The sequence below is a fragment of the Oryctolagus cuniculus genome, chromosome 2 (genome assembly GCF_964237555.1).
Source record: "Oryctolagus cuniculus chromosome 2, mOryCun1.1, whole genome shotgun sequence".
In the NCBI taxonomy this organism is placed as follows: Eukaryota; Metazoa; Chordata; class Mammalia; order Lagomorpha; family Leporidae; genus Oryctolagus; species Oryctolagus cuniculus.
In genome coordinates, this window is record NC_091433.1 from 109,339,064 (window position 1) to 109,366,087 (window position 27,024).

Below are 27,024 nucleotides of genomic sequence, written 5' to 3' on the forward strand. Positions count from 1 at the left end.
AAGGGCACTATTTGGATACAGTGCAGTGGTTCAGTCTCTAGGGAGAGCACAGCAGCATAGTCTCATACATTTCTTTCAGCTGAGTTTGGAATCAGCAGAGATTGTGATCTTCAAGCAACCAAGTCTGTGGATGTCTGCTCCGGTGCAAAAGTTATTGTGGTCTTTGATGGCAAAGACTGTTAGGGTTCTTCTGATCTCTTTTTCTCCTGTGGTGGAAATTTTAACTAAAGATATTTGTTGTGACATTGATGTCCTGTGAACAGACTGTTATGGAATGGCTTCAGTGACAGGATCTCTAGAGCACAGGTATGCTCTAGAGAGGCTACCATTGCTCTGGGGAGGGGCGTGGGACATCTGCTGCAGCAATGGCCCCAATGTCCATAGTGCTGGCATTTGTAGAATGGCTGAGGGATTGGGGTTTGGAAAGTAGTCACAGATATGATGACAGTGGCTTTGTGGCCTAGGTGCCTTCTAGCTTGCCAGGTTGGTGCCTCCCATGTCTGAAGAATGGATGCACAAGTAGCAGTTGTGGCACCATGGTCCATAGTGCAAGCATACACAGAGTGTCCATGGCTCTGGACCCTAGGATGGGGCTAGACCATAGTCATATGGCTTTGATATTTGATGTATGGGCATGCATGGAGCAGTCATGGCTCCACTGTGTAGGACACATGCAGGTTTGGGATGGTAGTGGACCTGGTTCCAGGACAGAACGATACTGACTCCTTGGAGGTAAGGGCAGAGCAACTTCTTCATCTCCGAGGGGCCTGTGGCAAGGGTGACTGTTGGTTACCTTAGTGGTAAAAACTGCCAATGCCCTCTGTAGAGCAGCCTGCTAAGGATCACAGTGGCATTCACCGTGCGTTTGATACTGATAGCTCCTGTTTTATTTGTTCCTAGTGACCTCTGGTTGTCTCAAGTGTGCTGAGCTCTCCAGCAATCTTTTCTTAGCTGTTCTTTTTTCATTCTTTTCCTTCCTTCCTTTCTTTCCTCTCCACTCTGTCGCTACACTTTTTTTTTTTTTTAAAGATTTATTTATTTATTTATTTTGAACAACACAGTTACAGAAAGACAGAGAGGAAGGAACAGAGAGAGAATCTTCCATCTACTTGTTCACTCCCCAGATAGCTGCAATGGTCAGGGCCGAGCCAGGCCAAGGCCAGGAGCCAGGAGCTTCTTCAGAGTCTCCCACCTGAGTGGCAGGGGCCCAGCTACCTGGGCCATCCTCTGCTGCCCTCCTAGACACATCACCCTAGGGCCCACGGGTCGGAAGTGGAGCAGCCAGCACTCAAACTGGAACCTATTTGGGATGCTGGTGACTTTACCCACTATGCCACTGTACCACAGCACCAGCCCTGCTGCACATTCTTAATTGGCCCCTACAGTTTCGTTGGAATGTATTTTTTTCATGGATAGCCAGTTGTTTTTTTTTTGTGTGTGTATGTTGAGGAATGAAGGCTGGTATTTCTTCTGCCATCTTACTAATGTCACACTTCCTATTTTTAATGTTTTGAGATTTCATACTGTTTTCAGTGGCAGCTTTCCCAGCAGCAGCACATAAGGGTTACATTTTCCTCCGTATCCTTTTAAACCTTTATTTTCTTATTTTCTGTCTTGATGGGGGTTTTGTCTTTTATTTTTATAATGGCCATTCTAACCAGTTACCTCATTGTGGTTTTGATTTGCATTTCCTTGATAATTGGTGCTGTTCAGCATCTTTTCATGTACCTGTTGGTCATTTGTATGAATATGGCTTCTTTGGAGAAATGCCTATTCGAGTCTTTTGCCCATGTTTTGTTTATTATTGAGTTATATAGATTCTTTATGTATTTTGAGTATTAATCCTTTATTAGATACGTATTTTGTGAATTTTTCTCTAATTTTGTAGATTGCCTTTATTTATTTTTTTTTTATTTTGACAGGCAGAGTGGACAGAGAGAGAGAGAGACAGAGAGAAAGGTCTTCCTTTGCCGTTGGTTCACCCTCCAATGGCCGGCGCGCTCCAGCCGGCGCACCGCCCTGATCCGAAGGCAGGAGCCAGGTGCTTCTCCTGGTCTCCCATGGGGTGCAGGGCCCAAGCACTTGGGCCATCCTCCACTGCACTCCTGGGCCACAGCAGAGAGCTGGCCTGGAAGAGGGGCAACCGGGACAGAATCCGGCTCCCCGACCGGGACTAGAACCCGGTGTGCCAGCGCCGCTAGGCGGAGGATTAGCCTAGTGAGCCCCGGCGCCGGCCGCCTTTATTTTTTTAAAAAAATTATTTGTTTATTTGAAAGATTTACAGAAAGGGAGAGAGAGAGAGGTCTTCCATCCCATGGTTCACCCCTGAAATGGCCACAACAGCTGGGGTTGCGTCAGGCTAAAGTCAGGAGCTAGGAGTTTTATCCAGGTCTCCCACATGAGAAGTAGGAGTCCAAGCACTTGGGCCATCTTCCACTGCTTTTACCAGACCATTACTAGGGAACTGGATCGGAAGTGGAGCAGCTAAGGCACAAACTGGAGCCCATATGGGATGCAGGCATTGCAAGTGGCAGCTTTACCTGCCACACCACAACGCCGGCCCCGTGATTGTCTTTTAAGAGACATTTATTTGAGAGAGAGCTCTCAGCCACTGATTGACTCCTCAAACACCTGTATTGGCCAGCACTGGGGCAGGCCAAAGCTGGAGCTGGGAACTCAGTCCAGCTCTACCACATATGTGGAAGGAACTCTTACTTAGTTTGAGCCAACACTGTTGTCTCCCAGGGTCTACATTAACAGGAAGCTGGAGTCAGAATCTGGAGCCAGGTATTAACCCCAGGACTCCAATATAGCATGCAGGTATCTTAATTACCATTCCAGCCACAAGGCTAAATGCTTGCCCCATGGGTTTTAGTCTGTTGATTGTTTACTTTTTTTGTCCAGAAATTTTTAGTTTTATATATTCTCATTTGACTTTTTTCTGCCTGCCAATGCTTTTGGTCTCATATTCAAGAAATCATTGCCAAAACCAATATAATGAAACTTTATCCTTTTTTTTCCCCTAGGAATTTTATAGTTTCAGGTAATATTTTGATTATCCATTTGAGTAGATTTTTGTGTATAGTATAATATAAAGGTACAGTTTAATTTTTTTGTGAGTGAATTCCCAGCACCATTTATTGAAGTGACTCTCCTTATCCTGTTATGTAGTTTTGATACCGTGTTGAAAATCATTTGACCAGATACGTGTGGTTTATTTTAGCACTCTCTTTTCTATTCCATTGGTCCATATTTTTTTTTGTCCATACTAGACTGTTCCATCATTGTAGCTGTGTAAGATGCTTTGAAATCAGGAACTGCAAGGCCTGTAGATTAGCTTTTCTTTCATAGGGTAATTATTTCTCAATCTAGGAAAAGGTTAGCCAATTTTGTTGATCTCTATGGGTATATTTCTTGATTGATCTATTTTATTCTATGAATCTATTTATGTATTTTGAGTCTTTACAATCTTAATTACCTTAGTTTTTTTAGAATCTTATTATATAGTGTTAATCTTTCATCTTTTTTTCTAGTTTTTTTAAGTTGTTTTGGCTAATCCAGTTCTTTTGCTTTTCATTAAATTTTAGAATCAACTTCACCCACACAAAAAATCAGGATACTAAAAAAAAAAAAAAAAAAAAAAAAAAAAAAAAAAACCCAAACCTTGAGAATTTGATATTGTGGAGAAATGGTAACAAAATTGTCTTCCATCTCTCCATGTAGTTAGACCTTTAATTTGCCTTAGTAGTGTTTTGTAGTCTTCAGGGTACAGATCTTGTACATCTTTTGTCAGATTTATCCTTATGTGTTTCATATTCTTTGATGCTGTTGTAATGGAGTTTTATGTTTCAATTTCTGAGTGTTTATTTTTAGCATATAAAAATTCAATTAAAAACGATCTTAGAACAGTTTTAGGTGTATATAAATAGTGTGAAGATTGTATAGAGTTCATGCACACCTCACATCTAATTTCCTCTAGCATTAGCATCTTACATTAGTGTGGTACCTTTATTATAATTAGTGAATCTATACTAATACATTATTATTGACAAAAGTCCATGCTTATGCAGATTTCCTTAGTTTTTTCCTAATGTCCTTTTTCTGTTCCAGGGTCCCATCCAGGATACCACATTATATTTAGTTGTCATGTCTCCTTAGGCTTCTCTTGGCTATGACAGTCTCAGACTTTCCTTGTTTTTGATGACCTTGACAATTGTGAAGAGTACTGATCAGGTATTTTGTAGAACGTCTCTCAATTGGGTTTTATCTGATGTTTTTCTCATGATTAGATTGCAGTAATATGTTTCTAGGAGAAGTTCGCAGAGATAAACTGCCATTTTAGGGTACATATGTATCAAGAGTACATATGGTCAATATGATTTATTACTGTTGGTTTTTATATTGATCACCTTGCTGAGGTAGTGTTTGCCTTTTCCAAAATGTTATAGACTTGGAATCATCTATTAAGTAGACCTTTCATATTTGCTTCTTTTACTAAGCAGTGTGTATCTAAGGTTCATCCGTGTCTTTTGTACCTTAATAACTCATTTCCTCTTATCACTGGGTAGTAGTTCACTGTATAGATATACTACATTTTGTTTATCCTTTACTTATTGAAGGATATCTTGTTTGACTCCATGTTTTTGGTGATTATGAATAAAGACACTATGAACTTTCACATGCAGGTTTTTGTGTGGACATAAATTTTCAAATCAGTTCATTAACTACCTGGACCACAATTGCAGGATCATATACAAGTAGTAATACTATATTTAATTTTATAAGAGACTGCTAAACTCTTTCCAAAGTGACCAGAACATTTTGCATTCCTGCTCAAGCTCCACATCCTTTCTAAGATTTGATATCTTTTTTAGCTATTATAATAAATGTGAACTGATGCATTGTTATGATTGCAATTCCCAGATAACACATGATGTGAAGCATTTTTTCATATACTTATTTTCCATTTGGACAAGGGGTCTTCAGAAAATTTGTGGACAATGTATATTCCAAAAAAAGAGATATGTGCATTTCAAATTTTTGCAATAAAGTACACTTATTTTTAAACTCCATGGTTCCATGAACTTTTTGAAGTTCTTTTGCATATCTTCCTTGGTAAGCTTTTATTTAAATCTTTTGTTTATTTTAATTATTTATTTACAAGTACTTATTGTTTAAGAATTCTTTGTATATTTTTGATACATTTTCTTATCAGACATCTATTCTGTAAATATATCTTCCCAATGTATGCCTTGTCTTTGCTTTCTTTTTACCATGTGTTTTACAGAGCAGAAATCTGTCATTTTAATAAAGCCCAACTTGTCAATTTTTTCTTCCATGGATTGTGCTTTTGATGTTGTACTTAAAAACATATCACTAAACCCAAAGGCGTGGATAGTTTTCTCTTTTGTTTTCTTCTAAAAGTGAAATAGTTTCACATTTTCCATCTAAGATCAGTGATTCAGTCTGACTTAATTTTTGTAAAGTTGTGAAGTCTGTGTTCACTAATTAGTATATGAGCAGCCTCAAATTGTTCCCTCACCATTTGCTGAAAGGCTATTCTTTCTGCATTGAATTGCCTTTGCTCCTTTATCAAAGATCACTTACCTATACATGTTTGGGTCTCTTTCTCAGCTCTCTATTCTGCTCCATTTGTCTGTTTTTCTTTTGCCAAATCATGCTGTCTTGATTATTGTAACTTGATAGTAAGTCTTGAAAGCAGGGGTGGGCATTTGGCCTAGAGGATATGATGCCATTTAAAGATGCCTGCTTTCCTGGGTTTGGGTCCCAGCTCTGGCTTTGATTCTAGCTTCCTGGTAATGCTGGAAGACAGCAGGTGATGGCTCAAGTGGTTGGATTCCTGCCATCTTCATGATATATCTAGATTGAGTTTCCTGGTTTACAGCTTCAGTCCACCCCAGTTCTGTTGGGCAGTGAACTAGTAGATGGATGCTCTGTCGCTGTCTGTGTTTGTCTCTTGAACAACAACAACAAAATCTTCTGAGTCTTGAAACCAGGTAATATGATGAGTCCTCTAACATTATCTTCTTTGTTAATAACATTGTTGTCCATTCTGAGTCTTTTGCCTTCTCATATACTTTAGAATTTACTTTGTCAATGTCTGCAAAATAGCTTGGCAGGATTTTAGTTGAGATTACCCTACAAATAGATCTTGGCTGTGACCATCTGTACTTGCCTTTATTTTCAAATTTTGGGGTGGCAGTTTGCTCTGAAACTCAGTTCCCTGATGTGTCCAAGAAAATCTTTTATTTTCAGTTTGTTCACCTTTGTTTTGAATGAAAGTGATGGATTGCAAGCTCTTTACACGTTTGGGATAAAACAGGAAATCCTACAATTGATTTTTTTATGTATTCATTGTATATATTGATTTATATATATTGATCTGCTCTATGATCTTGCTAAGTTTACTTTTTGCTTCTTGTAGACTTTTTATAGATTCATTGACTTTTCTACATAGACAATTATGTCATCTGAAAATAAATAAGGACAATTTTATTTATTTAGTCTGGATGCCTTTTTCACTCCTTTTCTTGCCTTTTTTTTTTTTTTTAAGATACTTTATGTGAGGGGCAGAGTTGCAGAGAGAGAGGAAGAAGGAAAAGGAGAGAGAGAGAAAGAGAGATCTTCCTTTGCTGGCTCACTCCTCAAATGACCACAGTGGCTTTAGCTGTGCCAGGCTGAAGCCAAGAGCTAGCAGCTTCATCTGCATCTCGCATGTGGTGGCAGGGCCCTAAGCACTTGGGCCATCTCCCGCTGCTTTCCCAGCCACATTAGTAGGGAGCTGGACTGGAAGTAAAGCAGCCAGGACTCAAACCAGCACCCATACAGGTTACTGGCATCTCAGGTACCACCTTAACCTGCTATACCATAATGCTGGTCTGCTTTTCTTTTTTATCCTGGGTAGAATATCTAGTACAATGTTGAATAGGGATAGTGAAGAAGTGGACAAGCTTGTCTTATTCTAGATCTTAACATGGAAGCATTCATACTATAAACACACAGTATGATGTTAGTTATAGATTTTTTTATGGATGTCTTCTATTAAGTTGAAAAAATTACCTTCAGTTCCTAGTTTACTTAGAGATTGTTTTTAGGATTGGATGTTGTACTTTGTCAAATTCTCTTTCTGTACTTACTGAGGTGGGCATATAACTTTTTTACTTTAGCTAACTGAACTGTAATTTTTATCTGAACCATTCTGTTGTTAGATGAATAGATAATTGTTGCTTTTTCTGTTCTACTTATTTTTCTTTGTATTGATTCCTAAAAGTAGAGGTGTACTTAAAAAACTTTACATCCTTTATTTCTGTATTACCTTTCAAGAAATATTTATCAATTAAAAAAATTTTAAATAAGAAGGCAAGTTTTGTTAGGTCTTTAGGAGCATTAATATTAACCTTTTAAAAAAAGGTGGGTATTTGGTGCAGTCATTAAATCGCCATTTAGGACGCCCACGTCTCATATTGGAGTGTTTGATTCAAGTCTGGGCTACTTCTGGGAAGCAGCAGGTAATGACTCAAGTGCTTATTTCCCTGCCAACCACATGGAGGCTCAGGTGGAATTCCAGGCTCATAGCTTGCCTTGTCTGGTGCAGGTATCTGGGGAGTGAACCAGAGATTGATCAGAGACCTCTGTCTCTCTGCCTTTCAAATGAAATTTAAAAAATAGATAAATATAAAAAACTTTCTAATTTAGTTTTTTAAAAAAATTATTTATTTATTTGAAAGGCAGAGTTACAGAGAGAGACAGAGAAACAAAGAAAGAGATCTTCTATCTGCTGGTTCACTCCCCAGATGGCCGCAATGACCAGCACTGGGCCAGGGTGAAGACAGGAGCCATGGTGCTTGGGCCACCTGCAGGAGGTGGCTTAATCTGCTGTGCCACAGTGCCTGCCCCGGAAAATCTCATTTTAAATCACTTTAATTATGAAATTGAGGGTGATGAACTTTGTGGCATAGCAGGTTAAACTGCCACCTGCAATGATGGCATCCCATATGGGCACAGGTTTGCATCCTTTCTGCTGTACTTCCAATCTAGCTCCCTGCTATTGGTCTGGGAAAGGCAGTGGAAGAAGGCCCAAGTGTTTGGGGCCCTGCCATCTACATGGGAGACCTGGATGGAACTCTTGGCTCCTGGCTTTGGCCTGGCCCAGAATTGGCTTTTGCGGCCATCTGGAGTGAGCCAGTGGATGGAAGATCTCTGTCTCTCTGCCTCTTCTGCTCTGTAATGTTGACTTTCAAAACAAATAAACCTTAAAAAAATGAAATTGAAGATTTAAAAAAATGTATTAATTTTTCATTTATATAGTTATTGAAATCATTTTTTCTGATAGGTAATTGATATTTAAATGAATTTGAGTGTATTTTTAGAGAAGATGTATTGAAAATGGTTAAATTTTATCATATTTGTGATAACTATTTTAAGTTTTTTCTTTTATTACATCTTTTAATATATAAATACTCCTTATTTTTAAATTTCTATTTTCCTTGGTGATTTATTTCACTGCTTTTATGAAAATAGTTTAGTTAACACACATATACACAATGGAGATGATAATTGTATACCTGAATACCTTAATGAATTGTGGGGAGCAACTCGGATTAGACTGTTACTCGAATTAAGACTTGTTCTATGCATCTGCTCTCCCACAATATGGCGCTGGGAGAGGAGGAAACAGCTTCTACACAGCTGCCTCCAGTTCAATCAATAAACAGCAGGACCTGCTCCTGATTGGAGGAGAGCAGCGTGCTCAGCGTGTGGGTAGCAGAGCACGGATTGGTGGAGAGGACTATACAGGAGGAGAGAGACGGCATGGTGGTGTGGGTTGGTTGGAGGGTGCATTGGAGAATTCGCGGGGAAGTTCGTTGCTTCGTTCTTTCTCATTTCTCTCTACTCATTCTTGCTTTGGGAGTTCGCTGTTTACTTATTCTTACTTTACTATAGAAAAGACTTGTAAAAAAGGGGAACAACAAGCGTCCGGTCCGGTGCGGCTCCTCCGTGTGCGGAGGAGCAGCAATGAATTATTATAATGTGAAATCCCTTTCTCAGTTTAAGAAATGCAGTGGTTTAGTCACTTTATAAGTCCCTTATGCCTGCACTTAATCACATGATACTTAACATCCACAGAAGTAATCACCATTCTGACTTTTATGACTACCTCTCCCTTCCTTTCCTTTATAATTTTGCCACCCATGTATGCAGGCCAAATGGTTTGGTTTATGCTTTGTATTGCTGATCAGGTTGAGCACCTTTCAGTGTATTTATTCACCATGTGGTTGTATTGTTCTGTAAAGTGTTCATTCATATTCTTTCTCCACATACCTATCTTTTTGAAATTGTAGAAGGTGAAGACAGTGTGCTTTATGTTCTATGGTAATTTATATATTCTGGATACCTGCAGATTGTAACTTCTCTCTCTCTCCTTGACTTGTCTGTTTTGCTCTCTTTAAAGTGTTTCTCGAGGATGGTGTTTGGAGCAGTGGTTAAGATGCTGGTTGGGGGCCAGCGCCGCGGCTCAGTAGGCTAATCCTCCGCCTAGTGGCGCCGGCACACCGGGTTCTAGTCCCGGTCGGGGTGCCGGATTCTGTCCCGGTTGCCCCTCTTCCAGGCTAGCTCTCTGCTGTGGCCAGGGAGTGCAGTGGAGGATGGCCCAAGTGCTTGGGCCCTGCACCCCATGGGAGACCAGGAAAAGCACCTGGCTCCTGGCTCCTGCCATCGGATCAGCGCGGTGCGCCGGCCGCAGCGCGCCGGCCACGGCGGCCATTGGAGGGTGAACCAACGGCAAAGGAAGACCTTTCTCTCTGTCTCTCTCTCTCACTGTCCACTCTGCCTGTCAAAAAAAAAATAAAATTAAAAAGATGCTGGTTGGGATGCCCACATCCCATACTGAAGTGCCTGCTTAAAGTCCCAACTGTGCTTCCAATTCCAGCTCCCTGTTAATGCACACCCTAGGCAACAGCATGTCCAAGTACCTGGGTTCCTGCCACCCACATAGGAGACCTGGATTCAGTTCAGGCTCTTGGCTCCAGCTTGGCCCAACCCCCGCTATTGTGGACATTAGGAGAATGAACCAACAGATGGAAGACTTCTCTCTGTCTTTGTCTCTCTGCCTTTCAAATAAACAGTAAATAAAAAAAAATTAAAAGTCTTTTGATTAACAGAAGTTACTTGTATAATCAGCTTTATCAGTCTTTCCCATTTAGTTTATGGTTTTTTGTTTGTGTTTTACTTAGGAAATATTTTTGTACCTTAATGTCATGAAGGTATTTTCCTGCATAATCTTCATTTTTATATCTGAAATTCACCCAGAATTACTTTTGTATATGCTGTGAGGCAGTGGTCACATACTGTTTTATTTTTGTATATATGGCTACTCAGTTTTTCCAGCAGTATATTGTGAGATTATCCTTTTCTCTACTGCTCTGCAAAGCCATTTTTCTCACTCATTAGATGTTCCTGTTGCTAGACTCAATAATCTGATTTGTATTTTACAGAACTCTTCTAATTAAGTGTGTAGTAAGTGGTGTATTTATTAAGACAAGTCCACATTGTTCTCTCTCTCTCTCTCTCTCTCTCTCTCTCTCGACAGGCAGAGTTAGACAGTGAGAGAGAGAGACAGAGAGAAAGGTCTTCCTTTTTCCGTTGGTTCACCCCATAAGTGGCCGCTACAGCCGGCGTGTTGCGGCCTGCGCGAAGCCAGGAGTCAGGTGCTTCCCCCTGGTCTCCCATGCGGGTGCAGAGCCCAAGCACTTAGGCCATCCACCACTGTCCTCCGGGGCCACAGCAGAGTGGACTGGAAGAGGAGCAACTGGGACAGAATCTGGTGCCCCAATTGGGACTAGAACTCGGGGTGCCAGTGCTACAGGCAAGATAGCCAAGTGAGCCGTGACGCCGGCCCACATTGTTGTTCAATAAGAAAATCTTAGCTGTTGTTGGCCCTTTGCATTTCCAATTTCCATATGAACTTTAGAGTGAATTAGTCAAACTCCACAGGGGAGGGAGTAGAAAAAACTCTTAGGAAGATTTGATTGTCATTGAGTTAAATCCACAAGTGAACTTTGGAAGAATTTATATTTTTATACTCTGAGTCTTCTAGATCATAAACATTGTATATCTCTTCTTATATTTATATGTTCTTTAATTTCTTTCAATAATTCTCCTAGTTTTTTTGTGTAGCAGTCTTGCTTTCATTTTATTAGGTTCATAGGTACTCAGTATTTTGACACTATGTTAATTTTTTTTGTTTGTGACTGTTATATAAAATTGGTTTTTGTATTTTGGTTTGGTATCCAATAGTCATTAAATTTTTGATAATTTCAATAACTTACCTCAGTGATTTCAATAACTTATCTTTAGATGATTCTCTTCATTTATGCTCCATATATTCATGCCATCTGCAAATAGTATTAATTTTTTTCTGCCTTTCTAATCCTTTGTACATTTTACTTCTTTTTCCTGTTTTGTTACATTGGATTTGGCTTAGTAGTGTACCAAAATGTTGTTAGTGGGCATTTTCATTTTGTTCTGTATTCCAAGGTTTCAACTTTTTAAATATATTTGTTGTAGTTTTTTTTGGTAAACATCTGTATTTCTTCTATTCCTAGTTTGCCCTGATGTTAAAAATTATACATATTTACAATGATCATATGATCTATTTTTGTTTATATTTTGAAATGGTAGCTTTATTTTTCTCTTATTCTATTAAAATGTAGGATTATAGTGACTATTGTGATACTAAACCAACCTTACAGTTTAGAGTAAATACAAATTTGTCAAGGCATAGTATACCTGTTATTTATTACTGAGCCAAATTAACTAATAATTTGTTAAGGATATTTTCATCTCTTTTTATAATTATGATTTATAATTTGTCTTATGGCTTCTTTATCAGATTTTCTTATAAAGGTAATATAGCTTTCTTTCTGATTCATTCCTCTTCATTTTGTCTTTTGTTACTTGGAAGTTTGTATAAGCCGAAAGTTGTATTAGTGAACTCCTGGGTCTCTATTTTCTTTCTTTCTTTTTTTTTTTTAAGAACTGAGCTTTCATTAGAAATTAAAATACTTCTTTTAAAGCATTTGTGAGGCAGAGAGAGAATATGAGAGTGAGAAAGGGAGAGAGAGGGACAAGAGACATGGAGATGGCTCTCTGAAACCGGAAGTGTAACCAGATCTCCTAACTGCTTGTCACATCACCTACTGCTTCCCAGGGTGTGCATTAGCCGGAAGAAGGAATTGGGAGCAGAGCTGGGTCTCAAACCCAGATGCTGCAGTACTGGATGTGGGCTGAATGGCTAGGTCAAACGCTTGCACCTCTCTTCTTTTTAACGGAAGTTTTTATTTTACAAAATAGAGCAGTTAGAATCTTCTTATGCCATTTGTTTTGTCTAAACATTTTTAAATGTTTAGCATAATGCTATTTGTAATATTCTGTGAAAATCTTAATGTCCACCGAATCTCTAATAATTTCCTATTTTTGTAGTCTGGAATTGGTGATTATTATTAGTCATTTCAAGGGACTAAATGTTTGCTTTTTTTTTTTTGGTTGTTGCTACAACTTGTTTTATTATTTCACTAACTTTTATTCTTATTTTTGTTATTTTCTTTCATTTATTTTCCTTAGATTTCGTTTTTTCCCTAATGTCTTCTTTTCCGAATATAACCATGTAAAGCCATAAATTTTCCTCAAAATACTTCTTTTGATATTTACAAGCTTTGAAATATACTAATTTCTTTATAAAACATTTATAATTTCTGTTATGATTTCTTATTTGGAACATTATTTACATGTGTTATTTTAAATGTTCAAAGCCACAATAAATTTCCAGTTACTATTTGTGATTGATTTCTTACTTAATACATTGTTTTTGAAAAATATACTCTTAGAAATTTCATATTTCTGACATTTGTTGACCTATACTTTATGGCCAGTTTCTGGCAATTTTTTTTTTTTTTTTTGACAGGCAGAGTTAGACAGTGAGAGAGAGACAGAGAGAAAGGTCTTCCTTTCTCTGTTGGTTCACCACTGAAGTGGCCGCTATGGCCGTTGCGTTGCGCCGATCCGAAGCCAGGAGCCAGGTGCTTCCTCCTGGTCTCCCATGTGGGTGCAGGGCCCAAGGACCTGGGCCATCCTCCACTGCACTCCCTGGCCACAGCAGGGAGCTGGACTGGAAGAGGAGCAACTGGGACAGAATCCGGCGCCCCGACCGGGACTAGAACCCCAGGGTGCCAGTGCCTCAGGTGGAGGATTAGCCAAGTGAGCCACGGCGCCAGCCCTGGCAATGTTTTATGTAACTTATAGAAATTTTACGTTCTGAAACAGTTGGATGTGGTGTTTTATATTTGTGAGATGAGTTTTGTAATTATCTTATTCAGATATTCTATATTCATGCTACATTTTCTATATGCTTTATATATACATACCATTATAAATGTACAACATAAGTATGTTGAATTTTTCCACTGTGATTGTTGTTTTACTATCCTTGTATGGTCAATTTTTTCTTTCTGTTTTTTGAGAGTGCACATAAATTACTATGTATATGTAAATTTAGATATTTATTTGAAAGTCAGAGTTAGAGAGGGTAAGATAAAAGAGAGAGAGAGAGAGAGTTCTTTCATCCACTGGTTCATTCTCTAGATGGTCGCAATGGCCAGCATTGGGCCAGGCCTAAGCCAGGAGCCAGGAGCTTCTTCCAGGTCTCCTAGCAGGGAAGCAGGGGTGCAAGCACTTGGGCCATCTTCTGCTGCTTTTCCCAAGCCATTAGCAGGGAGCTGGATCAGAAGTAGAGCAGTTAGGAAACGAACCTGTGCCCATATGGGATGCTGGCATTGCAAGCAACAGCTTAACCTGCCACCCCATTAAACCAGCCCCTATAATTTTTATATTACTAAGTGACAAATCATGTTTTTACGTTCTCCTTTACCTGATATCAACATAGCTTTATCAGATTACTTTTGGTAATGATATCCATGAAAAATGTTTACTGTTTCTCCGTTGTCATCCCTTTTGGTATCCTTATGCTTTAGATTTCATTCAAAAATAGTATATAGATAAGTTTTTTTTTTAAGATTTTATTTATTTGAAAGAGTTATGGGGGGGGGTATCTTTCATCCACTGGTTCACTCCTCAATTAGCTGCAATGGCCAGAGCTGAGCCAATCTGAAGCCAGGAGCTTCTTCCAGGTCTCCCACGTGGGCGCAGGGGCCCAAGGACTTGGGCCATCTTGTACTGCTTTACCAGGCCATAGCAGAGAGCTGTATATGAAGTGGAGCAGCTGGGACTTGAACCAGTACCCATATTAATGCTGGCACTGCAGGTGGCAGCTTTACCTGCTATGCCACAGCCAGCCTGTGGCTAAGTATTTTTAACCCAAATTGACCCCTCTGATTTTAACTTGATCATTTGTTCCATTTATATTCATTTTATTTTGTGATTTTTATAGTTTAACAATATATGCTTCTTATTATTACTCTTTATTATATGATTCTTTATTTCCCCTTCCTTGCCTTCTTTAAGACTGATAGGGTTTTTAAAAAATCATTCATTTGCTTTCTTTTTTTCTTTTTAAGTTTTATTTATTTATTTGAAAGGTAGAGTTACAGTGAGGCAGAGGCAGAAAGAGAGAGAGAGAGAGAGAGAGAGAGATCTTCCAATCAATGGTTCACTCCCCAAATGGCCACAAAGGCTGGAGCTGGGCCCATACAAAGTCAGGAGCCAGGAGCTTCTTCCAGGTCCCCCATGTGGGTGCAAGGGCCTAAGCACGTGGGCCATCTTCTACTGCTTTCCCAGGCTATAGCAAAGAGCTTGATTGGAGCAGCTGGGTCTTGAACTGACGCCCATATGGGATGGCGGCACTGCAGATGGCAGCTTTATCCATTATACCACAGCACCAACCCCCATTCAATTGCTTTCTGTCAGCTTAAAAATCAGCGTAAAAGTTATAAACTTTTTAATTATTATTTTAATAATTACCTGAGAGATTACAAATACCTTAGATTGTGAACTCCATTTAACTCCTTCTCAACCACCATTGTCCTCTATTTTAATAAGGCAGATGTTTGCCTATGGATGTCTAAATGTATGCATATAAACTTAAGATTCTGTTATTGTTTGCTTGGTCAATATTTGTTTAGGTTTACTTAATACGTTCATCTTTTGCATCCCTTTATCTCATCACCTTTGAGTGACCCTGAGTCTTTTTTTTTTCAATCAGAATACTTTACAGAATTTGTTATAATTTTTTCTGTTTTACTTTTTAAATTCTCTTATATATTTTAGATTAAGAATATACAATAAAATGTGATCAATTTGATGAGTCAGATAGTTCTATGTATCTTTAACCACCACTTGAGAGAAAACATTTCCTTTCCTCCAAATGATTACCTTATTTTCCTTTCCCCTTTATTGTCAGTTCCTTTCCTTTCCATTTCCTAACACTTATGATTGATTAATTTTGCCTCTATTTGGATTGCATTTAAGGCAGTCCTCACTTTTCATGACTTCTCTGTGCATGAATTTGGTTAACAGGGTTTAGGTAAACTAAATCAGTTTCACCATCCATACAGTTCATATTTTGTTTACCACAGTAAAATTGAGTAACTAAATGAAGTACAAACTTAACCTCTAGTTTTTCAGACCATAAATCACTAATTGAATAACAGCTGTAGATCATGAACAATGACCAGTCACATCATTTCTTTCAAAATACTTTGGTGATTGTTCAATGACACGTGTTATTCAATTCATGTACAACAGCAAAGCATGTTATTACAGTGCCTCTTAGTCTCCCAATGATAAACAGGCACTACATTTTATAAAATGTATATTTTAAAGAGGCAGTTGGTCATCAATGATGAAAATATAATAAACAAAAAGTCATAATACTGGAAGTAAAATTTGAATCAGTAAATGTATTTTGGAAGAAATATCTGACCATGGGATTGTAGACTCTGCTGTCAGTCAAGAGATTCTAGTTATGCAGTCAAGGGAACTTAGTAAAGGCAACCTTATCAACATAAATGAATAAAGTGATTGCAACACACAGGATGAAGGTGGTCTAGAGCAGGGGTGGGGAAACTTTTTTGTTCTGAGGGCCACTTAGATATTTATAACATCATTCACAGGCCATATAAAATTATCAGTTTGAAAATTAGCCTGCTATAGATTGATTGAATTTTGAGTGTCCCCTGCAGTTGCCTTGGCAGGCTAGACCAATGTGATTTTATGGGCCTATGTGCCCCAGGCCACACATTCCCCACCCTTGGTCTAAAGCAAGTGACACTGGCAAAACATCAAAATAAAGGAACTCTCGTGGATATTTAATGATGTGGAAAGCATAAAGGATATAACATGGAAGCTGATCCAAACTTAGAAAAGCATATAAAGTTGGCCAAGGTGTAGAAAAGATGCTTACTTGCCCTGTTTTGACAATAATTTTATTTTTAACTTAAGTTTTTTATTTATTTGAGAGAGAAACGGAGAGAGAGTTCTCACCTGCTGTTCACTCTCCAGATGCCTGACAACACTGGGGCTTGGCTGGGCTGGGCTGTGCCAGGCTGAAGTTGGGAGTTGGGAATTCAATCCAGGTCTCCCCTATGAGTGACAAGGACCCAGCTACTTGCTATCACCACTGCCTCCCAGGGGTTATATCAGAAGGAAGCTGGAATCAGAAGCTGGAGCTGGGCACTGAACCCAGGTACTCCAGTATAAGATATGGGTACTTTATTTTTTCTAAGATTTATTTACTTATTTGAAAGAATTAGAGAGAGAGAGAGAGAGAGAGAGAGAGAGAGAATCTTCCATCTGCTGGTTCACTCCCCATATGACTGCAACAGCCAGGACTGGGCCAGGCCAAAGCCAGGAGCTTTATCTGCATCTCCACATGGGTGCAGGGGCCCACACACTTCAGTCATCTTTCACTGCTCTCCCAGGCACATAAGCAGGGAGCTGGATCAGAAGTGGAGCAGCTGGGATCAACCATCATCCATATGGGATGCTGACACTGCAGGCAGCAGCTTAAACCGCTATGCCACAGCACCAGCCCCAGATTATGGCTACTTTAAATAGTGTCTTAACCACTAGGCCAAATGCCTGCCCCTTGACAATAATTTATAAAGGTGATGTAAAAACAGTTTTCCCCATTGTTGATTAATCGTTTTGCATGCTCAGCTTCTGTAGTCGCTTTTGTGTTCCTATACAGCTGTGAAACCAGGACTTAGTATATGGATGATGCAATGTACTTTTTTAGGCTGGCTTCTTTTTTTTTTTTTTTTTTTTTTTTTACCCACTACATGGTATATTTTGGAGTCATCTGTCTCATTACTCATACAAGTTTCAATCTCTTTTTAATTTCTAAAACATATCCCATAGTATAGATATACCTTACCTGTGTATTCATTCTCCTGTTGATGGATATTTGGGTTAATTACCCATTTTGGCTATAAGGATTAAGACCACTGTAAATTTTTTGTACTTTTTTGTAGTTGTATTTTTCTATTCTGTTAATCAGAGTGGAAATGCTGGATTGCATAATAAGTACATGTTTAACTTCATAAGAATTGACCGGGGGGCCGGCGCCGTGGCTTGTTTGGTTGATCCTCTGCTTGCAGTGCCAGCATCCCATATGGGCACTGGGTTCTAGTCCCGGTTGCTCCTCTTCCAGTCCAGCTCTCTGCTGTGTCCCGGGAGGGCAGTGGAGGATGGCCTAAGTGCTTGGGCCCTGCACCTGCATGGGAGACCAGGAGGAAGCACCTGGCTCCTGGCTTCGGATTGGTGCAGTGCCGGCTCTAGCGGCCATTTGGGGAGTGAACCAATGGAAGGAAGACCTCTCTCTCTCTCTCTCTCTCTCTCTCTCACTGTCTATAACTCTACCTGTCAAAAAAAAAATGACCAAAATGTTTTCCATGGTGATTGTATGATTTTACAGTCCCAATAAAAGTGTATAATGCAGCCCTTCATAGTAGGGACTCTGAGAGAGCCTAATCCACTAAAGTATCCATTGTATGTAATAAATTACCAATTACCATCTCTCTGTGATTCTAGATTTCTGGTACTAGCTTTGTACTCTTCTTAAGGTAACTGAGAAAATGGTCTCTCACATACTATATATATATATATATATATATATATATATATATATTTAATTAATTAATTTGAAAGCCGAGTTACACAGAAAGAAAAGGAGAGAGACAGAGAAAGAGAGAGAGAGAGAGGTCTTCCATCCGCTGGTTCACTCCCCAATTGGCCTCAACGGCCAGAGCTGTGCTGATCTGGAGCCAGGATCCAGGAACTTCCTCCAGGTCTTCCATGCAGGTGCAGAGGCCCAGGACTTGGGCCATCTTCCACTGCTTTCCCAGGCCAGAGCAGAGAGCTGGATCGGAAGTGAAGTGGAGCAGCTGGGACTCAAACCGGCTCCCATATGGGATGTCAGCACTCAGGTGGCGGCTTTACCCGCTACACCACAGCACCGGCCCCCACATACTATATATTATCTAATTCTTAAGTCTGTTACAGAACCCAACTTGAGATAGGTTGTGTGTTTCATTTGCCTCACATCCTTGCCAACATTAGCTGTTGTCATTCTCTGATTCTACCCATTCTATTGGATATCAAGTGTTATTTCTTTGTGGTTTTAATCTGTATTTTATTGATTGCGAATGTTTGGTGCCTTTTGGTGTGCCATTTGTATGTCTTTTGTGAACTTTATGTTCAATTATTCTGTGATTTTTTGTTTGCTTATCTTTTATTTGTAGAAATTTTTGTAGATAGGAGCCCTTTTTCTGAAACATGTGTTATCAGTTTTTTCCCAGTCTGTGGCTTGCTTTATGTTTTTGATTGTCTTGTTTTTTTTTTTTTTTTTTTAATGAGAAGTTTTTAGTTCTGATAAGTTGTTTTTAATGTCTTTTTAAATAGTTTGTAATTTTTACTATCTTGGAAAGTCTTTGCTGATGCTAAGTTTTTTGAAATACTACATATTTTCCAGAGGCTTAAAATTTCTAGAGGCTACTGTAGGTTATGATACTTCTTGAATTATTTTTGATTTGAGGTATGATAGGGGCCATGGTTCATTTTTTTCTGTATGAATATTTAGTTTTTCCATGAACATTTATTTGAAAGATTTTCTTTTCCCTATTGAATAGATACCTTTCACACCTTTCTTGAAAATGAATAAATTTAATAAGTTTGATTTTATTTATAGAGTCTGTTTCTATTGATCTATTTCTCTGTTTTTATACAGTACCATAATATATCTTGATTACTGTAGCTTTATAATGAATCTTGCACTTATTTTATCTTCGTTATCTTTAACCAGCTTTATTGGTGTGTGATTTACATACAATACTATATAGCCATTTTAAGAGAATAGTGCAGTGATTTCTGACAAATGTTTACACCCAAGTAACTACTGCCACAATTAAGGTAGGACATTTCCAGCACTCCACAGGGCTCCCTAGTGCCCTTTTGCTGATTGGCATTCCCTAGTTCCAACCAACTACTGATCTGCTTTCTGTCACTGTAGTGACAAACACCTGCTACCCGGGCTACACAAAGATACTGGTTGTAAGCCCAAACATGAGCATGGAAAAGAGCTTCCCCTTTGGGATTTGGTGAAAGCAATTTATAAATACGTCTTGAAGGATGTTTTACATCTGTTTTCTGACATTAGAGTCGCAAGTTTCTGCAAGAGAAGCTACCAGAAACTATTTCTAAAGTTTCTCTTTCTTGAATGCCTGTTTTAGGATTTAGTTACTGATTTTTGGACAGGAAGCAGGATTTATTGGGTGACATGGTTAAGAAGGGGACAGCACAGTGTAAGCCCTTATCCGTGCAGAAGCCATAACTTGCCAAAGGGACCGTGACTGAGGATGTATTTGAACCTGCAGCCATCGGGAGCCACTTTTCAGCCACAGTGTCTCCAAATCCACCCTAATTAATGTTGGTAAAGCCCCACTTCTTTGAGATGTGGATCTTCTGGTAGCCTGGACACTTGAACTTGCTCCTGCACAAGGCTTCAGTTGTACGTTCCTTGATCTGCAGCTTAGTTTGGATGAACATAATGACTTAGCCAATGTGAGCTCTGGCCACCATGCCCTGGGGCTTTCTAAAAGCTCCCCACAAACCTATGTAGAACCTAGATTGGAGGCAGCACAAGGCAAGACTCATGAAGGTTCATTGAAAGGGGCTGTCTCCAAGGGTTCTAAACTTAGGGTAGCAAGTACAAGCAACAGGCTTCATACACTTACTACAAGGTTGCTCTTTACAGCCACTGCACACTAGGCCTCTGCATGGAAAGGAGCCTGTTCCGCTTGCTTGGCTGCAGAAGTTATTTTTTAAATCAATGATTTAATGAACTGATTTAATGACTTCTGATAATGCATATAGTTTTCCATTTTCTTTTTTTCTAATTAAGTGGTTCTGCAGTGTTCTTCAGGGATTTTATTGTTGTTTTAGAAAATACTGGTAATGCAGTTTAACAGCAGAAGAGTAGCCACAGTGTATACCGAAAGGTTTTGCCAATGTATATGGATAGAACAGTCCTGAGGAGGCAGTGACCCAGATGCCATAAAACCACAATGACTTTTACCTCATGTAACACCTTCTCTGTTACAAGTTTTTCACCTTTTGCCCTCCTGGGTGAAGTGATGTTAGGAGGCATACCTTAACAACTTTGGCTGCATAATGGAATCAAACAAGGGGCTTAAAAAAAAACAAACAAACAAACAAACAAAAAAACACTGATGCCTAATTCCTGCTCCCAGAGAATTTGATTTAATTGGTTTAGTTGTACATGGATCTAAAAAATTTTTTAAATGATTATTTATTTGAAAAGCAGAGTGACAGAGGGAGAGACAGAGAAGTTACTTTCCATCCTCTGGTTCACTCCCCAGATAGCCAAAGCCAGGAGCCAGGAATTCCACCTGGGTCTCACCTGTGCAGGGTCAGGAAACCAAGTACTTGGGCTCTATCTGTGGCCTCCCAGGAACATCAGCAGTAGCTAGATCTGAAGTGCAGAGTAGCCGGGACTAAATCCAGTCACTCTGATTTGGATTTGGGTATCCCACGCAGCTGCTTAACCTGCTGCACAACAAGACCTGTCTCAGATTTGGAAATTTGTTTTCAGTACTTTAAATTATTTGCTAATTCATAGGAAGTCACAGAAGTATGCAAAGAAGTCCATGTACCTTTTACTCCAGGTGTTATCATTTCTTAGTGTATTTTGTAATTTTGAATTGTGACATCATTTTTAAAGGCATTTAACTGGGATTTAGTCCTGTGCCTGGGTTGAGTGCAGGTCAAGTGTTTTAAATTATGTGAACAACCTGGAACCAAATTTTATTTTGATTTTTTTATTTAAGTTTAATGATTCTGGGGGGGGGTACTTTTTATTTCTCTGAGGCTAGCAACAATTTAAAAGGTCTGGCCTTTCCACTAACAGTGTAGCCTTAAGTCATTTTATGTGTGACATTTTATTTCTATTCCTTGTGCTGCAAGGCCTCACATTATGCTTCTGAGTGAAAGCATAAAAAACCTAGGTTACTGAGACAGACAGACCCCCATCCTAGCTATTTAACATCAGTTCACAATCTTAGTCTGATTTGTAAGGGGATTTATGTGCAAATCCATACAAGTTTTGCTGTACATTTAGAAGGATGATTATGTTTTTATTCAGTATGGTTTTTATGGTGAGAGAATGTTCAGATTGTTTAGTCTTCTATGTTTCCAGAAATTGAATTCTGTTTACTTGTCTTAACGATGAACTTCATGAGTATTGTGCCAATACCAACCTGGTTCACCACAGCTTCCTCAACACCTAGTCCTAGGTACATACTAGCCACTTAATAAGCATTTGTGGAATTAATGGAATTCTGTTAATTACAGAGATTAATAAAAGTGAAAAAGTAAAATGAACCCTGAATATCTAATAATAGGGGAATAGTTAAATGGTTACATCTGCTTAAAAGTAGATTGCTCTCAGTCATGTAATGTTTTAAGCCAGAAATTAATGATTTAGAGGGCTATATTATTAATACTAAAATTAATGATGGAATGAAGGTTAAAAATGTAAATTTATAGTATGGTAACTCTAAAATGTGTATAGCAAAAAAACTGCTAATAGTAACTGATGTTGGAGTGGTAGATTAAGGATCCCTTTTAAACATTTGTTTTCCAAATTTCCTGTTGTCTGATTTTAAAATGAAAACATTAAAAAGAGGGAAAGGTATATTAATATCCTTGGAAGTTTTTATGTTTAGATACACTAAAAGTTAACATAAAAATTTCAGAATTAGCTTTATTAAAATATTTGCAGACTTTTATATGAAAACACAGAAAAAGATCTTTCTGATACTCAGCGACACCTTGCTAAGAAAAAATATGAGCTACAACTTACTCAGGAGAAAATTATGTGCTTGGATGAAAAAATTGGTGAGTGTTTTTCCTTCTTATGTTACATTTATTTTTGCTTAAGACTAGTAGGAAAATACATTTTCTTTTCTTCAGTTATAATATAAATAAAGTTGGAAACAAGTACTTCACTTGAAAGTTTATGAATAAATTTTTTGTAATATAATTTTTTAACTTAGATTTAGGACCACAGATACTTGTTAATTATTTAAAATTTATCAGTAAAGAAAATAGCTAGACAAAGGGGCAACACTGTAAAATTATAATGATTACTTTTAAATTTATAATTTTTTGAATGATATTATAGCTTGTTCATAGCTATTGTAGTAAAACACAGTGCATCTATATTAGTTCTAGGAAAAGTATACATATGTTTGGCTGTGCCTGTGATATTGGGTTTATAGAGAAAATTACTTTTATGAAGTCTCCTAGTTTCTTACCAGTGATCTAATAAAATTTGGTCATAGCTTAATCTTCCTTTAAGGTAAAATTTTGTCAGGGCTATAAAAGAACCTATTTTAGAGCACAGGAAGTACTTTTAACATCTGCTATTTAGCCGGCGCCGCGACTCACTAGGCTAATCCTCCACCTTGCGGCGCCAGCACACCAGGTTCTAGTCCCGGTCGGGGCGCCGGATTCTGTCCCGGTTGCCCCTCTTCCAGGCCAGCTCTCTGCTGTGGCCAGGGAGTGCAGTGGAGGATGGCCCAAGTGCTTGGGCCCTGACCCGCATGGGAGACCAGGAAAAGCACCTGGCTCCTGCCATTGGATCAGCGCGGTGCGCTGGCTGCAGCGCGCCGGCTGCAGCGCGCCGGCCGCGGCGGCCATTGGAGGGTGAACCAACGGCAAAGGAAGACCTTTCTCTCTGTCTCTCTCTCTCACTGTCCACTCTGCCTGTCAAAAAATAAAAATAAAAAAAAAAAAAATCTGCTATTTAAGTTCAAAAATGTCTGACACAAATCATTAGGTAGATGGAACTGCTATTTATGAATACAGGAAATATCTTAAAAGGAATGTAAAAGTAATATCGAAGGAGAATTCTTTTTTTTATATTTTAAATTTAAGTAAAAATGTAAGGTAAGCAGTTGAATATATAAGTTTGTGCTTCAGAAAATAAGTCCACACCAAAGATATCTCTTAGGGACACATAAGCGTATAAATGATTTTTTTGCAGAAAATTTATATATTTGAAAGGCAGAACTACAGAGAGAGAGAGAGAGAGAGAGAGAGAAATCTTCCATCCACTGGTTCACTCCCCAAATGGCCACAATAGCCAGGGGCTAGGCCAGGCCAAAGCCAGGACTCAGGAGCCTCATCTAGGTTTCCCACGTGGGTACAGGAGTCCAAGCACTTGGGCCACCTTCTGCTGCTCTCCCAGGAGCATTAGCAGGGAGCTGGATCGGAAGTGGAGCAGCCGGGACACAAACTGGTGCCAATATAGGATGCAGGTGGAGGCTTAACCTTCTACACCACAACTCCGGCCCCTATATTTGATATTTTAAAACCATGAAATCACCTTGAGAAAATATAAAGAATGAGGGAGAAGAGGATCCAGAACTGGGTAAGAAGAGACCAAAGACGTAGGAAGAAAACCCAGAAGTGAGTGTTTTGGAAGGCAAGAAAGTATTTTACAGAGATCAATTGTCAGACACTTTTGAGAATGAAATAAGATGAGGGTACAGAAATATGCATTGTATTTAGCACATTGGAAGTTCTGATAAGAAACAAAAAAAGTTTGAATGGAGGGTTGGCTGTGGAAGATAGAGTAGATTGAGGAATGAATGGGAAATGAAATGGATACTGAACGGAAGTTTGGCTATTAAAGGGTTGCAAGAAAATAGAGTGGTAGCTCGAGTGGAATGTGAGGTGGATTTTGTTTTTTAAATTGCCACTGCTAAGCTATTTTAGTGATTGATTGCTAACAGGAATGAATTCAGATATAAGAACATCTGAAACATATATTTTATAATGAGGGCAGTATTGCCTGCAAAAAGAGATACGATGCACTGTCAAGTACTATTTAGAGCCTACTGTTGGCATTATGATTGTGATATTACTTCTTTAAGTACTGCGGCTAGATGCCTTTGGTGGGGATTAACCTAGAAGTATGGGCCTTCTTACAGTGCTCTTGGCCAGTGGCCCTTAAACTTTGGCGTGTGTCAGAATTACCTGGACAGCTAACAAGGATCCCCGGAGCCAGAGTTGTGAAGTAGGATGGGACCAGACTTTTTTATCTTTACCAATTTCCCTGGGTAATTCTGATACGTTAGTACCTCTGGTCTAGACCACTGATTCTTTTTTTTTTTTTTTTTTTTTTTGAAAGAGCTACATAGAGAGGTAGAGACAGAGAGAGAGGTCTTTCATCCACTGGTTCACTCTCCAGATGACTGCAATGGCTGGAGCTGCGCCGATCCGAAGCCAGGAGCCAGGAGCTTTTTCTGGGTCTCCCATGTGGGTGCAGGGGTCCAAGGACTTGGGCCATCTTCTACTGCTTTCCCAGGCCACAGCAGAGAGCTGGATTGGAAGAGGAGCAGCCAGGACTAGAACCGGCGCCCATATGGGATGCCAGCGCTTCAGGCCAGGGCGTTAACCCGCTGTGCCACAGCACCAGTCCCAAGACCACTGATTGTTAAGCCTTATTGTACATTAGAATCACTGTGGGGGAGGGAGTTCAAAATAAATTGCTGTGCATCCCCTCAAGAATTTCTGATTCAGTGAGTCTGGGGTAGGGGCCTAAGGATTTGCCTTCCCAGGTGATGTTGATATTTGTTTAAAAACCACAGTTTGAAAACCACTGTTCTTTACCAACCAGTTAGACCTCAATATGGACATAGGCTTGCCAGAGTACTCACGAGTTGATTCAGGTTTCCTGGATGGTTTTTTAATAGAATTTTTTGTAATGTTACTTTAGAAAAATCAGACTGTTAGAAGACATTTGACTCTGAAGATTACTTGCTTGAATATTACATTCTGTTATTGACTAACTTTACATACAATAGTCATTCTAGGCTAGAGGGAGCATAGAGGAAATTAGGGTGGTAAAGCCCACAGATCATTTTGATATTCTACCTACTTCATCTGCCCATCTTCCCCCTGCCACACATGTAAATCTACTTTGAGAACTTGTGATTAAGAGTTTCCATTTGCTATCATAATTCATAGGTATAAATTGTGCTTTTTTTTTTCTTTTCTTTTTTTATTTTTTGACAGGCAGAGTGGACAGTGAGAGAGAGAGACAGAGAGAAAGGTCTTCCTTTGCCGTTGGTTCACCCTCCAATGGCCGCCGCGGCTGGCGCGCTGCGGTCAGTGCACTGCGCTGATCCGATGGCAGGAGCCAGGTGCTTCTCCTGTTCTCCTATGGGGTGCAGGGCCCAAGCACTTGGGCCAGCCTCCACTGCACTCCCTGGCCACAGCAGAATGCTGGCCTGGAAGAGGGGCAACCGGGACAGAATCCGGCGCCCCGACCGGGACTAGAACCTGGTGTGCTGGCGCCGCAAGGTGGAGGATTAGCCTAGTGAGTTGCAGCGCCGGCCTAAATTGTGCTTTAACATTTATGAGTCATTTTGAACTTTATGACTCATTGTAGCTTTTTTAATCACAAAAAAGCCATCTTTTTCTTTTTAAAGGTAGAATTTTAAAAATTATTTATCTATTTGAGAGACAGAGAGGGAGAGAGCTCCCAATCACTGTTTCACTCCCCAAATGGCAGCAACAGCTCTTGGCTCAGACCAAAGCTGGAAACTGGGAACCCAAACCAGGTCTCCCACATGGATGGCAGGAACTCGCTTTCTTTTTTTCTTTTTTCTTTTTTTTTTTAGGATTTTATTTATTTGAGAGGTAGAGTTACAGACAGTGAGAGGGAGAGACAGAGAGAAAACTCTTCCTTCCGTTGGTTCACTCCCCAGAGCTGTGCCGATCTGAAGCCAGGAGCCAGGTGATTCTTCCTGGTCTCCCATGCGAGTGCAGGGACCCAAGGAGTTGGGCCATCTTCTACTGCTTTCCCAGGCCACAGCAGAGAGCTGGATTTTGGAAGAGGGGCAGCCGGGACTAGAACTGGCGCTCATATGGGATGCCAGCACCACAGGCAGAGGATTAACCTGCTGTGCCACGGAGCTGGCCCCAGGAACTCACTTTCTTGAGCCATTATGGCTGCCTCCCACAATCTGCATCAGCAGGAAGCTCGAGTCGGGAGTAGGGCCAAGTGTTGAATCCAGGTACTCCAGCACATCACATGGGAACCCCAACCACTGTCCTCTAAAGCCATTATTCGGAATATAGTATTGTTGTTTTTAATTGTTGAGTATCATATGGGAGAATCCATTTGGAAAAGTATTTAAATCTGCTTGCACTGGAAAAAAAAGTTTTGTCTTGATTAAAACTACATCTTTATGATTACATATTTAGATAATTTTACGAGGCAAAGTATTGCACAACGAGAAGAAATCAGCATTCTTGGTGCAACTCTCAATGATATGGCTAAAGAAAAGGAATGCCTGCAAGCATGTTTGGATAAAAAATCTGAGAATATTGCATCCCTTGGAGAAAGTTTGGCAATGAAAGTATGTTCTGAGACCTGTGGTTTATAAGAAATGTTTAAGTGAA

At 39.5% G+C, this 27,024-nt stretch overlaps 1 protein-coding gene and 1 non-coding gene across 14 annotated transcripts in view; one reads left to right on the forward strand and one right to left on the reverse strand.

Moving 5' to 3' along the window:
• The window catches only part of TSGA10 (testis specific 10), a 134,318-nt gene that overhangs the window by 40,730 nt on the left and 66,564 nt on the right, over nt 1-27,024 (forward strand). For all 13 annotated transcript variants that reach the window (XM_070068753.1, XM_070068752.1, XM_070068751.1 and 10 more), the window contains 2 exons: nt 22,331-22,446; nt 26,827-26,981. In XM_070068753.1, the coding sequence (XP_069924854.1) occupies nt 22,331-22,446; nt 26,827-26,981 (271 nt within the window). The remainder of the gene's footprint in view (nt 1-22,330; nt 22,447-26,826; nt 26,982-27,024) is intronic.
• LOC127490444 (small nucleolar RNA SNORA70) lies at nt 20,202-20,341 on the reverse strand. The gene has a single exon (XR_007918394.2). It is a non-coding gene; the product is annotated as a small nucleolar RNA SNORA70 (small nucleolar RNA).